Genomic DNA, 16,341 nt, shown 5'->3' with positions numbered 1-16,341 from the left:
CCAGGACCTACCGCAGACCTGACTCGGACTCTGCATTTTAATAAGATCTCCTATGATTTATATGCATAACAAAGTTTGCAAAGGACTGGTTGAGTAAGTAGAAAAAAATAATTTTTAAGGATCACTGGAGAGGCCATATGAGAGGCACCAATAGATTTGTTTTTCTTTATTTTAAATATATTTTATGGATTATGCTATGACATCTGTCCCAACTTTTTTCTCTTTGTCCCCCTCCATCCAGCACCCCCATTCCCTCCAGCAGTACCCACCTTTAGTTCATGTCCATGGGTCATGCATGTAAGTTCTTTGGCTTCTCTTTTTCCTATACTGTTCTTAACATCCCCCTGTCTATTCTGTGCCTACCACTTTGGGCTTCTTAGTCCCTGTACCTCTCCCCCCATTTTCCTCCTTCCGCCTCCCAGCCGATAACCCTTCATGTGATCTCCATATCTGTGATTCTGTTCCTGTTCTGCCTGTTTGCTTAGTTTGTTATTTGGATTCAGTTATCGGTAGTTGTGAATTTATTGCCATTTTAATGTTCATAGTTTGATCTTTTTCTTATATAATTCCTAGCATTTCATATAATAAGGGCTTGGTGACGATGAACTCCTTTAGTTTTACCTTGTCTGCAAATACTTCATCTGCCCTTCAATTCTAAGTGATGGCTTTTATTTTTTTAATTAGGAATTTTAATTTGAGAGTAAGTTCACTTTGGTTTTCTTATATCAGAAGAATCTCAAGAGTCATTGCTCAGTTTTAGGGGACCTTCTCAACTAAACCCCTTGGACGGGGACATTTTTATTAAAGGTTGGGACAGAGTTTGGATGCTTGACTGTTAACTACTGATTAAGTCTCTGACAGTCCGAGGTCCCTGTCTGTGACGGCCTCTGTACCGGGCAGCCTTTCTCCCTCCCAGTGTGCCCGCCCCGGGGGACCGAGAGCAGCAGTGCGCTGCCATATTGCTCCCGTATCAGGTGATCCCGCGGGAACCATGTGGCTGGGGCTTCGAGTGTCAGCTCTGTTCCGGAGTCCTTCTCAGATGCAAAGACACTGCATGGTGGAGGTGACGCTTGAATCCTCCATAAATACAAATGTTTGTGCTTCATCTTTCCATTTAGGGAAACACCACTATGAATTCCTTCGAAAGGGACCTCCTCTGGCTCTTAGCATGGAAGCTTAGTGAAAAGGCATGTTTCCTTTCTTTTGAATGTTGAAGCAGTGGTAGGTGAGGGAGGGGAACCCTGCAAATAGGCCCTGCTCTGAGCAGGTGATAGGTTGTGTCTGTCTCCAGTCAGTCGGTTGTTTAACCCCCTGGGGGCGGGGCAGCGGTGGATGAGGAAGTAGGATTTAGTGTACTGTGCGAGTCGGCTTGCTGTGGCCCTGAGGGTAAAGATATATTTTTCTCTTTTTCTTTTTTCTCGTTTTTAGTTTTAAATGCCTGGCTCAAGCTGTTTACTTCTGGATGTTGAGATAAGCTTTCATTATTAGTATGTACAAATTATCTCTGAGAAGGATTTCCATTTAAATCTACTCTTAAATTATTTATAAGAGATGACAGTTGGAAAACCTACTGCTCCCCGTCCTAGAAGCTGAAGGTCCCTGTGGGTCGTCTGGGTGATTCATAGGGTAACCTGATAGGGTGCACACTTCACTGCTCCGGCCCAGGCAGGGCGGCCTTAGAACAGGACACAATTTAGAGGGACTCTCCTCTAACCATATACAGTAGTTACATGTTTTGTTTTGTTTTTTCCCCCCACTTTTGGCTCTGTTCATAAGCGTTCTGTCTGTGGTCCCCACTCCGAGGCATGCCAGCCAACCCCACCAACTCGGAAGTGTATGTATAGCACTGTTCTTCGTTGGTTGCTAACTTCAGGGTTTTGCTTCTCCTATTCTCCCAGATCTGAAGGGGAGGGTCTGGGCAGAAAAGGCACACATGGAAATTAAAAGCCACAGTGTTTGTCTGTGGCCTTTGAGGCCAAAAAACTGATGGCACTTGAAATTGGTTCCCACTCTTGGCTGGCATTTTACACAGATGGCAGGTGGGCCAATTACATGCCTGAGTGGGCTGAAGGGTTTGTCTGATCCTCTGTCCTGCCATGTTTAACAGTTTTTATCGAATCGAAAACTTCCATTTCAGCTAAACTCCTTTTTTAAGGATGGGTATATATCAAAACATGAAATATTGTGTCTTTTGGCAAAGACCCTCCAAATGAATTCAATCTACCCTTTTGACTCTTGGTAGAAACATAAACAAATCTTTTCATTAATGGGTATTTGACTCAGTAATTCCCAAAGAAGGTGATTCTAGAACTTCCCTTAGTAATATGTTCTGGTGCCTCCCAGTTCTTGTAGTTAACTTTTCTTTAATGTATGACTTAAATCGTTCCTGAAATACGGGTCCATTTCTTATGCCATAGAGAAGCGTAAGCTTCTCACCACCCTCAAGTGCTAATAACTTAATCATAAGCCTGGTATATAGATCCTGCAGCCATTTCCACCCTTGGGCTTCATGCTGCAAGGGAAAGGACAAGGGTGCCAGCATGGAGGCGGCTGCAACAAGCCCGGCTGCTGAAGTCGTGCCTTTCGTTCGGTGAGCCCTCCCAGCTCCCACTAAACACGTCACCTACGTTGGGGTTATTTGTCTGATTTTCCAGTGCCTGGAGCTCCCCTGTGGCAGACGGTAGGGAGGGAGCCGTTTCTGGCCTGTAAGGTGACAGTAGAAGTTCCGGTTTGACAGCCTGACAGTGAGGGGGAGGGGAAGGCACTGCGCAGTGAGGGACAAGGGTAGAATCTGTTCCGCGGGCCTGTTCAGAAGGTCTGGGGAAAGTGTGCTGTAGTGTAGATTTCCACTGGAAACGTGGTTAAACTCAGATGTTGCATTACATTGAAGATTATAGCTGAAGCTATTTGAAAAAAATAGATTTTATTGTAAAAATCAGGATTTTTCACCGAAGGCCTGTTGTGAACATGAGCTGTAACAATATACACAAAATGCACAGCACAGGTTAGCTGTGACCCGGCTGCTGGGAGGGCCTCTCGGGTTGGTAGTCCAGATAATTAAAATGTGTGGTTCATTTTAGTTGCCAAATAAATATAGTTTGAATGAATGTAATAGCTTTTCAAGGAGCCCACTTAAGAATTTTCTAAACGAATTGGACTATGCTCTAACATGGGTAGTTAAAGTCTCCATTTCCTCCAAAGCTGATTTAAACCGCTGTAGTCTGTCTGGTCACATAGGAACTCGGATCCAGTTGGAACAGTGGTTAATTTAGCTGACCTTCTTTTACATTAGCAAAGGTATTAATAATCATGGCCTCGTATAACAGAAACGTAGAGGAGTTAGTGGATGGAGAAGTGGTTATTGTGCAGATGCATTCATGGGTCTTGTGAATGAATGATGGGAAATCCAGGAAGATTTCAGAAGCCCAGCGTCAGTGTGTACCTACTTTGAGGGAGAGTCAGGAGCCTAGTCCCTGAATTGACAGCATCTTCCTCTAGCCCGCCCCTCAGCTCTTTCCCAGGTGTGTGTAGGAACGGGAGGTACCTGAGGAAAGCACATTGGTCACTAATGACACCAGTTCATCTCTGCCATTGTATGTGATCGTGAGTACACTTCGATGTGCCTGAGCTGGGAAGAGCATTCCACAGCACTTACTGTGTACAAAGAACACAAAGTTTATTTCAGAGCGTGGATGTTTCTAAATTAATAATGGAGCTGCGGTGTGGAGACTCAAGGAGACAACGGTGTTTCTGGTTTGGGGTCCGTGGATCCTTACTGAGTGTAAACATGGATGCCAGGGTGCCAGAAACCTCTGAGATGGTGAGCAGCGTTGAGAGGAGTATTTTCTGGCATGGCGGTCCTCTTTTGCTTTTTATGATTTGATTCTCAAATATGTCTTTGACTCAGAAAGAACATTGGATGCTTGAACTTTGATGTTAGCCACTGGTGCTGTATATAATGTATACTGTTTTTGCCCTTATAATAGTGATCAAAGTAGAGAGATCATTCCAGTTTAATAGCTGAAGCAGATCCAGAGTGTTTGGTGATATAGGCAGCATTGCCTGTAAGTGCTGAAACTTTTAACCCAGTGGTGTCTGACATGACGTGGTTCCATTACTGACTCCTCTGTGTGACATTGGGTATGTCACATACCTTCTCTGGGCCCGAATTGCCTCATCTGTAAATTGAGGGGTTTAAACAACATCATCTCTTGAGGGCCCTTTTAGCTTTTAAACTGAGTCCCTATCTGCCCTACCTGGACTGTTTTGCGGCCTCTCACTGGAGTCCTGGCACCTGTCCTCTGTCATGGTTCCCGTGATAGTGTGAGCTGTCCATCTCGGGAACACTTTGCAGCAGCTCTGTGTTTTTCTACAAGCGTTCCAACCCTGGTCAGCTTGTAGAGCCCTTTTCTTATAAAATCTCAATGAATTCTAGATGTATGACACAAAATCCTGCTTTCATAATTTTATATCAAAGCTTATTTTTTATTGCAATTTGTTATAATATGTTTGCTTGATTCTGAATTAAGGAAGGTGAGATGGACCCAGTCCTCTACTTGTTGCTTATTGGCCTTACTCTGAATAACATTTTTAAAAAATGTAGTTATTGATTTGGGGGAGAGAGATATGGATTTGTTGTTCCCCTTATTTATGCTTTCATTGGTTGAGTCTTGTATGTGCCCTCACCGGGAATTGAACCCACAACTTGGCATTGTGGGACAATGCTCTAACCAACTTGGCTACCCAGGCAGGGCCTGAAGAACATTTTGTGGGGAGGATGCTAATTCAAGTGTCTATGATGGAAAGTTGCAGGAACTTTTAGCACTGCTCAGACCATGAAATTATGTTGGCCATGGATGAAATGCTGCACCCAGATGTGGCCCAGCCTGTGGCTGTAGGTATTTCGAATGTCATGATTAAGGGTTTACACGGGAGTCTGGGGACAGAGCCTGCAGCTAATTGCTACTAGCATCGCTCTCAGATGATGGTTATCCCTGATAAGATGGTCATTCAGAGGTGGAGAGGACTGACCTGGGGGTGAGGGCTGCCAGGGGGCAAGCCTAAGGGACTGTCAGCCCCACACTGGCTGCTGGTGGAAGACAGGAGAGGCCATAACAGGTGCAAGAATGTCTGCATTCCGCCTTTGCAGAAAGCTGGGAGTGAAGGAAGACTGCGTCCGATTTGAAAGCATGTTTCCTTAGATCGTGACTTTCCTAAATCCACCGAGGAAGGCTGGATGCGCCTATCACTATATATCCTTTGAAAACCCCTTCTCAAAATCCCGCTTTCAGAAGTGTGGTCTGATAACAGTCAAGTTGTTTTTATCCTGAAGTCTGTAGTCTGTGCAGACTTGCATTTCTGTAGGTTTGCTGGAGTTCAGAAGTTTGAGCTGCCACTGAAGTACTGGCTGGGCAGAGGCGGGGTTTTCCGTCTCCAATGAGGCGCCTTCAGTCCCCGGAAAGCCTATCGTCTTTCACAGGGAGTGCTGGCTCTGTAATCCAAGCAATAGCCACGCAGCCCGTTTTATTGTTTGTGGAGTCCTGTGGATCCCAAGCGGCTCCCAGCTGGGAAAGAGGGAAAGAGGGCAAGTGGGCGGTTTAGGATTCTGCGCTGGGCTGCGGCGTCAAGTGAGCTGAACTCTGATTTCTCCCAAGTCACCTGTTCGGGTGAACTCGAAACTGGGCACCTGCGTCGACGCTGCATCTCTTTATCCAGGCTGAGGAGTTCCTTCTGTCTGCCACAGGCGGCTGGCTCTCTGCCCTCGCGGGGAAAGATGCCTGGGAGAGGAGTAGGATTACAGGTTGGGATGCTAGGTGCACACCAGAGAGTCGGAGTGCCTTGGTTCTGTTCTTCGCAAAGTCCTGACAAGTATTCCTGAAAGGAGCACCCTGCTTGATTTTTAAAATTGCACTTTTATTTATTTTTATTTTATTTGTGGGAGGGCTGTGGCTACCCTTGATCTAGAAACCAAGTACCACAATGTGGCTGGAGTAAAAAAAAAATTCTTTTTTGTTTTTTTAACCCCTCATTTTCCTTTTCTTTGTAATTGGGGGTGCATAAAGCTGTGCCTGACTCTCAACATTGTCTGAATAAGTGGGAAGGAGCAGGCTCGTTAGAAGGACCTGGACCAATTTAAAAACACGAGCTTTTTTGTTTGCTGGGCTGTCCTTTGTCTCTAGTGGATTTTGATGTGAAAGAAGATGAAAAAGGAAGGCTCTTCAGGTTCCTTCAGACTCAAGTCAAATTCAGGTTCTCTCTCACGTGCCGTAAGTTGGATAAATTTCTCCTCCTTGTCCAGGCAGACAAAGAGGCTGTTTCGCAGTGACGGAGAGCTCTCGGTCTGCGGGCGGCAGGTGGAAGTGGATGATGAAAACTGGACTTACAGAACCCAGCCCAGAAAAGGTGACTTGACGCTTTTTTAATTTAAACATTTTTAGAAGTTTGCCATGTAGAATTCTTTGTTTCTAGCACTGATTTCCCTCCACGATCTTTGGCCTCATTAGGAGTTTTTGGTTGTTTTTGTATTGGGATTCGCTGTCGTCCATATGTTTACATATCTAAAATAAAAGGGCTCTTCCAAATAGATTCAGCTTGAGGTTGTCCCCTTCGGAGAAGGATAAAGTAGCTCTTATTCGTCCTCAGCACACTCTGTCCCCCCATCAGATCTGCATACTCCTGTGACTGGTGAAAAGTTCAGTGGTAAACCACCATCGTAGAAGGAATCTTCAGCTCTTACAACAATTTGAGGTTAGGACATGGAGCTGTTTTTTGAAACAGTGCACTGAGAAAACTTTGGCAATCATGGACAGTCTCCTTGCATCTTTTCATAGAAGACTGATGAATTAGATAAATGCTTAAATTAAACAGGTGTTGGGCTGGCAGCAAGGAAAATTAACACACGAAGGAAAGGTTTGGCCAAAAGGAGTTTTTGGATATCTTTCAAGTTCCTTTTCAAACCAATGTGGGTCTCTGTTTTCAGATTTAACATGTTTTGTCTTCCTCCAAGTGAAGAAAAATATCAGTCCTGGTGGGAGAGAGGGAAATATTTCAGTGCTTCTTAACACACCCCTATTTTATATTTAGAATTGGAGTTCTTCCTCTTAGAATGTTTGCCGTAGGCTGGATTGTTAAGCTCTAAAATGGTTTCATCATTCAGTGCTGTGGCAAAGCCCAGCAGGGGGGCGCTATTTAAGTATTACAAAGGAACCTAGTCCAGACATTCCGCATGATTGTGTTTTCTCTGTTCATCACGTTTTTCCCGAGCCTAAAGAAACCGCGCTGGAATCTTCCAGGGACCTGCTCTTTCCCTTCTTTGGGGAAATAAAACTGCTGGAAATATGAGAGAATAAGCTAAGTTAAATATGTACAGTAATTATACTCCATGGACTGAGACTCAAACCCATCCCTTCTTCCTGGACCATGTGTGCTTAGTCATTTGTTCTTGTCTGTTCAACTGTGGTACAAGGGCAACTAGTTAATGTTCTTTGAAGATGACAGTTGTGTATTGTGTCAAGGAGATGGTCAACAGTGGGCCGCTGATCCTGAGCCTAAAAGTGCAGGTTCTCAGCTCAGATGCTATGTAATTGCCAGGCGTAGACAAGACATTTGTGCCTTCCATCTGGAGTTATGTAGTTTAGTAAGTCCATGAACTTTACTTTTCTAAATCAGGCATAAGCTGTGGTTTTGGTAAATGGGTGGGTTACACTGTTTGAAGCAAACATGTTTGAAGGGCGGGTACAGTAGTGCTGTGGTTGCAAGAGGGTATAGTTTTGATTCCTTTGGACATTGCCAAAGGTGATTTTTTTTAATTACTTGTTTTGTTTTAAATCAGCCGCTGTCAAGGTTTTGCTAAAGATTGGATACAGGAGTATGTGGCTTTGGGATTTCTATCATAGATGCTTTATCTCAGTTAACATTAATGGGGGCAGAGACTGAATTTGCATGTGTTCATTTTAGTTGGGAAATGAGACAAATATTGTACGGTTGACTTGTGAAAAATAAAGAAGTCATTGTAAAGAACAGGGGTGACTTGTAAAGGGAAGGGAAGACTTGTTTATGCAATAATACAAAAGATTGTTCCTTTTCTCCCTTAGTGTAACAGGGGACACAGCAGCCTCATGAGGAGAAATGGGAGCATAATACAGTATGGAAATTTATGAGGTTCTTAGAATTATTGGACAGATAATATTATCATTTTTGATGTATGGAGTTGGGGGAAATTGTTAAAAAACTGCCTGTAGATCAACATTGATGATTCTATATTCTATTTTCATGTTTGTCTTACAAAAGAAAATTGACTCCCAACTTTGACACATTGTCTCAGAGGAATGTTATAACAGTTGATCTTTATTTCACATAATTCTTTCCTTTGGAGAAATACAGAAATGACATTTGTTTATACTTGCAGATCAAAAGAGGAAAAGTTTTTCAGAAAAATTATGCAGGATTAGAATTTTGTCTTCGCATCAAATGAGCTAAAACTCTAGCAAGGATTAGCAGCCAGGGCTCAGAATGCCCAATGGCCATATTAGCGTTTGGTTGCAAATAAATATGCATTGAAAACACATTGATCTGATGAGAATTGTGTAGTATCTTTTCTTTCTTCTGCATCTGCACAGACCACATGCATCTGAATCCACTTTCCTTTCAGCCTACTCACCACCCCTGTACCTCATAGGAACATTGTTCCATTCATATAGGTTTCTGAAAACATGCTTTCCCTCCTCCCTTCCCCCACATACACTGCCATCAAGCAGTGACAGCTAGAGGAAGGACAGTGTACCTTAACAAGTCAACCTCATGGCAGCAGTTGGTCTCTCCATGTGTTGTGTCCCCCACCTCCCTTCTCCCACCCCCAGAGCAATGGGTTCTTCCTCCCTCCCTCCCTCCCTCTCTCCCTCCCTCCCACCTTCTCATACAGCAGCTGCTGCAAGGCCAGAGTGCTTGCTTGCTCTCTCCCACTGGGTCCAGGTCACATTGCTTTACACAATTAGCCCACGGAATCTCTGCTGTCAGTGTGGGTGGTATGGTGTGTAAGATTTACAATCATTTTAAGAAACAGTTCTGTCAAGTTTTGTTAAAACCAAAGAATTTCTTTTTATAGTGACTCTCCATGCTGGATTGCTCATCAAAAACCTCAGCATAAAATGTTTAGGGAATTACCCTTATGGATAGTTATTAGTATACACACCTATAGCTTTACAATTTAATGTTGTCACTTGTACTCAAGAAGCTAAGGATAACACTACAGTTCTCAAGACTTTTTTGGAGAAACTTTTTATAAGAGTAACATGCTACTCATATGCATCTTTCCAATTATACTACTTTTCCTGAGCCTCAAAAGTACCATATTTTGCCATGAATAATGCATGCTTTTTGCCCAAGTTTGTGAGGGAAAAGTAAGGATGCATATTGTACATGGGTAGTACTAAGGGTGTGCATTATACATGGGCAGCACTGAAAATGTGGGTGTGCATTATACATGGCAAAATACTGGAAGATACATACTGATGCGTCCAAGCAATTATAAGTAAACACCTGTCTGTTTTCTTTCATTCCAGCACATGGCAAGTTTCACAACTCTTCCATTGTCATTTGTGCTCAAGAAGGTAAAAACGAATTGGGGTAAACAGCAATGATCAGTTCTTACATTGTTAGTGTGACATGACCCACTATAATAGCAAATGATGTTTAATTAGCCATAAAAAACAAGGGTGTAAATATGTATCCTCTTGGGTATTAAATTTAGTGAATCATGAGCTATTTTGTTAGGTGCCTGTGTAGTAAAAAAGCAGAGGTCAGTTGTAGATGAGACAACAGCAGCTTTCCATGTGGAGTTGTGAGAGCAGAGTCCTGAGAGTTATGTGTGGGACACAAAGAAATAGAGCATAGAGACTCTGAAATAAATGAGTCCATACTCTAATGGAGAAGACATTTAAGGGGGAATTAAGGAAAAAAATTCAGGATAATTGTGGAGAACGGCAAAATGAATGGCTTAAGATGAGAAGGTTGAGATAAAGCTATACCAGCTGGAGCATTTTTATGTTTTGCATGGTCTTTGGGCTGTTAGCATTGGTTTAAACAATATTTAAGGAGCTCCTGCTTTGTTTTAACATTGAGGGAGGTTTTCAAGGGAAACTGGTGACTAGTAGTATTTATTCTGTGCTCCCCCTATCTTTCTCACTTGCCCTCTCTTGTTAACTAAAACCAGAAGAGGTGGAATAATAATGGAGCATCCTCCCATTGGGCAGAGCATGTTTTGTTGTGTTCTTAGCCCCGTGTTCAGCTGGGCAGAGGCGTGATTGATGGTGGCAATATTGACAGGTCAGCAGATAGAGAGGGTAATTGGCATGCAAAGCTTCAGTTTAAACAATGCTTTCACTCTCTCCTTCTGGACTTTATCATATATATTTATCACATTACCGAATTTGAGTCATTTGAATTTCAGTTCCTTCCCTTCCCACAGACTACAGAAATGGCCAGCATGGCCTTACTGGGGACCAAGGGTAATGGATAATCCATACATGAGATAATCAATTATTGAAGGTGGGATTTGGTTATGTTTAAAGTAACTTCATTCCAATGTCCTCCTTAATAAAATTGTGGCAGAAAACAGGATCCATGTGCATAATTAGATTGGCAATGACTTCAGATATTACAATGGAGAAAAATGGCGTGGAAGACCCCACACAGCAAGGTCGGCATCCGGCTGCTTTGTAAATAGCTGGGATTTATTTTTACCACAAAAATCTCTAAAATTATGGGAATTACGAACGCTTTCTTCACAGCATTAAAGAAACCTAACAAATATTGGTAAATAATGTCAAGGCAGCACACCAAATTTGAGAGTAAAACTAGATAAATAAGTAATATTTATTTTGAGGGTTACTACATATGTTGGAAAAATAGCTAAATGGAGTTTATCTCAGTGTCCTCATAGAAGATGTGAAGAAGAGTATTCTTGTGCAGTGAAGGTAATGTTTTCCTGCATTCTTTTTGCTGAAGCTGACACTCTGTGAGAGAGACCAGCAGTGAGCAAGTGAGTGAGTGCCGCTTAATAGTTCACCTGGCTCGTGGAGACTGCTCTTTTGACCTTTGAGTATTTTCTCCGTTGAAGGTGGGGATCTTATCTCACAGCCTCATTTTGTTGCAAAAAATGATTTCATTTGTTATTAAATTGGTGAAGTTCTGTTGAAATGATGTTTCATGTAATACTCGTTTACTTATTTTAAAAAGCTTGTGGATTTGTTTTGAGAATTAGACATGGATTACTGAAGTGTCATAGAGTGATAAAAGAAGTAACTTACTGTCAGAGCTTAGTTTTAGAAGTGAGTCACCTCTGCTCTTTTCTATGGCAATGCCTGTGCTGGGTTTTGGAAACATTTCTGAAATTGTTCTTTTCTAAAAGATTTTATTTATTTATTTTTAGGGAGGGAAGGGGTGGGGGAGAGAGAGAGAGAGAGAGAGAGAGAGAGAGAGAGAGAGAGAGAGAGAGAGAGACATCAATGTGCGGTTGCTGGGGGTTATGGCCTGCAACCCAGGAATGTACCCTGGCTGGGAATTGAACCTGGGACACTTTGGTTCCCAGCCCGCGCTCAATCCACTGAGCTACGCCAGCCAGGGCTTGAAATTGTTCTTTTTAAAAATAATTTTAAAATCCCTGTATATTAATTAGGATTGATTTTCAGAAGTCTCTTGCAAGCTGTTTTATGTGTTACACTTCCGTGTAATTTCAAGGGTTTTTGGTTTAACTATAATATTTTCTATCAAATTAAAGATTTTTAAAGTGCAATATTTTCTTTTTTAAAAAAAGATTTTATTTATTTTTAGAGAGAGGGGAAGGTTGGGAGAAAGAATGAAATAAACATCCATTGGTCGCCTCTTGCATGCCCCCAACCGCAGCCTGGCCTGCAACCCAGGCACGTGCCCTGATTGGGAATCAAACCGGCCACCTTTCAGTTTGCTGGATGATACCCAACCCACTGAGCCACACCAGCAGGGCATAAACTACAGTATTTTCTATGAAATACTTAACTTTAGTCTTGTCACTTTTATCTGGGCAAAGTCTGTTGTGTCTGCACAGGCTTATCCAAGAAACTGTATTTCAGGCCATCCTCAGATTTACCTTCTGAATACTCTTCTCTCTTTCTTGTTATCTTCCCTCTTGTCCTCCTGTGGAGCTGTCTTTTGAGTCCTCACTGCAGTCAGAGACATCTTCCTAAAATACAAATCCCATGATTGGGTCACTCTTCTGTGGGGCTCCCGTTGCCTACAGAATGAAGCCCTTATCTCTTAACATAGCATGAAACCCTGCCCCATCAGCCTCCTGTCCCCTCTCCTTTTTAACTCTGGAAATAACAAACAGACCCATTGCCCTTTCACAACTCCAGAACTTTCCATTTCCCATCCCCTGCTGTTCACATTCCCTGTGACAGGATGTTCCAGTCCCCTCCTCCGCCTGTTGACTTCCTGTTTAACCTTCTATACTCCCTGCAAAGCTCTGAAGTCTTCCCTATCCCCTAAGGGCAGAGCTGGTTACTCCCTGCTCTGTGTTATTTCTCTACCTTCTACATACCTCAGTAATTGCTTTTATCATACACTGGATTATACTTGCTTATTTACTTGTCTGTGTCTCTAGCTAGACTGTGACCTCTTCTAGGATAGAGACTAAGTCTTATTTATCTTTTTTATCCCCCAGGCTAAGTGCTCAATAAATGGTTGCTGACTGGGTGAACCTAACTCATCCAGGACACGGTTAATAGTGCTGTTTGCACAGGCCAATGGGCCAAACAAATACTCTCTGAATTTGCTTAAAGCCTGTAGGTTCTAGGTAGCGCCCTGTGCTTACTTTGTCGATTACACTGATGAATGTAATCTTACGAGTGCTCCCCACTCTGAACTTTTTTAAGTGTAGCAAAAGAGAGTTTGTGGGCACATAATTTTTTTTTATATCCTCACCCAAGGACATTTTTTTCATTGCTTTTAGAGAGAGAGGAAGGAAGCGGGGGAGAGAGAAACATCAATTGATTGCCTTCTCATACTTGCCCCGATGGGGGACAAACCCACAGTCTAGGTATGCGCCCTGACTGGGAGTTGATGCTCCAACCAACTGAGCCACACCAGCCAGGGCAGGCACATGATTTTGGTGGCAGTCTGTTGTTTCCTGTTGCTCCACTTAAACTGTGCATGTAGCAAGGACTTTGTAGAAATATTTGACTGTGACTGTTCTGACCATTAGTAAAGCTGACTAAGTGAACAGAAATAAGGATGGGGTGGGTGATGCTATGCCTGATATGGGAGGCAGCTCAGTGCTACTGCAGTCTTGTCTTAACCAGTTTCCCTGCTTTGTCCTTTGCCGCCCCTCCCTTCCCCACCCCCCAGCCCAGTCCCACTGCAAATCAGGCTAAACTTGACACAGGAGCCTCAGTAATCCTGTAAAACAGTAAACATAAAACATCAGTAAAACATCAAACATAAGTTATGTTGTATAACTTCATTGCCTAAAACCCTTCACTGGCTTTTCTTTTCAGACAGCCTAAACACTGAAGTCTTTATTATGATGTGTAAGGCCCTACCTGAGCTTCTCTGTCACCCACTGCTTCCCTCACCTTATCACTTTTGCTTTCTTCTCACTGTCCTCTCAGTCTCTTTGCTGCTTGTAGAATATGCCTGGCAACTCGACCTTCCTTCCACCTAGAATCCAGCTGTGCCCATGTTCCTTCCTTGTCTCACTTCTTTCAGATCTTTGCTCAAGAGCCATCTCAGTGACTCTATTTAAAATGGCCACATCTCGCCCTCATCCTGACCTTCCTACCCCTCTCTCTGTTTTTCTCCAAAGTACTGTGCCATCTAAATATGTATATTGTGGTGTATACTTCATATACTTGTGTATATTATGTGTGTGTTTTTGGTACTGCCTATCTCCTCAAACTAGAATTTCCCATCCAAGACAGGAGAGGTACTTTGTACACATCAGTAACTGATGTTGTCCCAGGCCTGGCCCATAGCAGTTGTCCAGCAAATTGTAGTTGAAAGAGAGAACGAATGCCGCACAGAGCACTGGGCCAGGAAATCTGGAAGTTGTGCTTCTGTCACTTGCTAATTGTGTGACTCGGAACAGGTCACATAATCTGCTGACGCTATGGTTTTAATTTTTGTAAAATGGGGTAATACCTGTTTATCATATATATATGGGTAGCGGGTACAGCTTATTTATTGAATAAGTGCATATGTGTTTTATAGATACTCTGTTAGCCTACCATTGTGTCTGATTGTATTTGATGGAACTGTCTGTGGGGATGGCAGTCTCTTCACGACTAATAATCGATGGAGTGAGGGATATCTTTATTGTAATATAGAACATACTGTTCTGTAGAATTTTCAGTATAGAAGTAAGTGCTTTTGGGCAACCCAAGTGGAAGCTATCACTTCCTTTACATAGTTTCCACTTTACTTTTTTATGTGAAATCTTGAAATGATTAGAATAAACTGAAAATCATGTCTAAGCCAGTCAACCCACCCATGAGCATTAACAGTAGCTAACACTTAACGAGCACTTGCCATGGTTAAACACTCTTAATGACACATGACATGGATGAACTTGTTTAACAAATACTGTCTGGGTACCACAATTATTCAGTAAGAACAGTGGTTGGTTTGATGAGTAAGGAAGGGTTAACTCAGCAGGGAGAACTACAAACTGGGCAGGGAAACTGAGGTGGGGTGAGACAGGGAAGCCAGTGTCATGCTTCAGGAAGAGTTGGTGACATTGAAAGCACTTTGGGCAATTTAGGGTCTTGGACTCAGCAACTCCTGGCTCTAGGGCAGATGTTCGGCTGTGCAACTGTGTGGGGATGTGCTTCATATCACACCTCACTTCAGTTTTTCTTTGTTTGTTTTTTGACATGTAGCTTGTGTCGTACCCAGTGTCTCACACTTTGCAGAGAGGAGGTAAATATTTGTTGTGTGAACGCACGCCGAGGCAACGCTGAAGGAAAGCTGCTCTGGTTACAGCTCACAGAATGGGCTGGAGCATCAGGGACCAGGACCTTGCTGGGCCGCGGTCGTGGAGAAGACACCAAGGGCTGGGTGAAGCGATTACATAGGCACCTGGAGAAGCAGTTATGAAATTTTCATAACAAATTTTCACTTCAGGCTGCCTTTATTAAGGGAAGTCAGGGGTTTTAATAATTACCTATTCCTGTAGCAACGGCATCTGTAACTTTCAGAGATATAGTTATATTTTTTCTAGCTTTATGAAATGTGAGTAGCCTTCACCTGGAATTTCTAATTTTCCTAATTAAAAATGATATTTATGGTGATCGCTGTCTTAATAAATGAGATTGGAGACTTATGTACGATCAACATACATATTGTTTATTCACGAGATGTGTGGTGTGAGGCTGGGGGAGCCACAAGCTGGCCACATTGATGTCTCTGCCACCTGCCCCTCTTCAGCCCTTTCAGAACCTCTTCTCTGTGCCTTTAAACTCAGCATCACAGTGTTCTCTGAGTGTTCTCTGTCATTTATGGCTGACTAGTCATCAGAGACATTAAACCAACAGCCATTCACTTAGTTCTTGCTAGAGCCCATCACTCTGCCGGAAGCATCATAATTGTGACTATTTAAACACGTAGGATACATGGTGAGCGCTTGTCTAGCTGAGCAGTGGTCTGCAGCTCTCTCCCCAGGGGCTCTGAGCTGTCTCTCCCCTTGCTGGTACCACCTTTTACTACTTTTATGCCCAGGATCTGGGTGCATGTTGTGGGTTCTTGTGTTCTGTGAGCCCCTGATGTTCAGTAGACTTTATATAAAGCCACACCTCGAGCAAGCCAACAGAAGGAGCAAGCCTGTCTCTGATGTGAGGTGAAAATGGCTTGAACTGGGAGTGCCCCAGCACAGAGAGCCTTCCCTAGAGCAGGCGCTCATTAAAGGCGGTGGATTGGAGGGTGACCACCCTGCCATTTTCACGGCCTCCTGTTTTAGAAAAAAGCTATGTTACAGGCAGCAATGAATGAAGATAGTGGATGAAGGTGGCAATCAACTGGAGGAAGAGGAGGGGGTAAGTCCTAAGGGGAGAAGAGATCATGAGTCTCCATGCTTCTCCAGTCTGCCTCCCCTTGGCTAACAGTTTTCCAATACTGTCTCCCAACTCAGTAAAGCTATGGTAGTCTCCTGGGAGGCAAATTTCTGAACATGCTGCTTGTACAACTAATTGTGCACTCGTAATAATTTAGGTCTGTTTGTTTTTAAGACATAGCTAAATAAAGTTTCTGTACATGGTTGGAAAAAGCATGGGATAATGGTTAAAATAATTTTAGTGGTACAAGTAAATTGTCAGA

At 43.0% G+C, this 16,341-nt stretch overlaps 1 protein-coding gene across 5 annotated transcripts in view; it reads left to right on the top strand.

Annotated features, from left to right (window-relative positions):
- NHSL1 (NHS like 1) overlaps window positions 1–16,341 on the top strand; it is a 220,115-nt gene that overhangs the window by 89,568 nt on the left and 114,206 nt on the right. For 2 of the 5 annotated variants that reach the window (XM_045843025.1, XM_045843023.1), the window contains exon 1: window positions 6,149–6,402. The exons of the other annotated variants lie outside the window; for them this stretch is intronic. In XM_045843025.1, the coding sequence (XP_045698981.1) occupies window positions 6,201–6,402 (202 nt within the window). In that variant the 5' untranslated portion in view covers window positions 6,149–6,200. Of the gene's footprint in view, window positions 1–6,148; window positions 6,403–16,341 lie in introns of those variants that run through there. 5 annotated transcript variants of the gene reach the window in all.

This window comes from Phyllostomus hastatus, unplaced genomic scaffold, assembly GCF_019186645.2.
Source record: "Phyllostomus hastatus isolate PE091 unplaced genomic scaffold, TTU_PhHast_1.1 phas_contig_40, whole genome shotgun sequence".
Taxonomy (NCBI): domain Eukaryota; kingdom Metazoa; phylum Chordata; class Mammalia; order Chiroptera; family Phyllostomidae; genus Phyllostomus; species Phyllostomus hastatus.
Note: the sequence above shows the minus strand (reverse complement) of the source record. Positions and strands in the feature narration are given on the sequence as shown.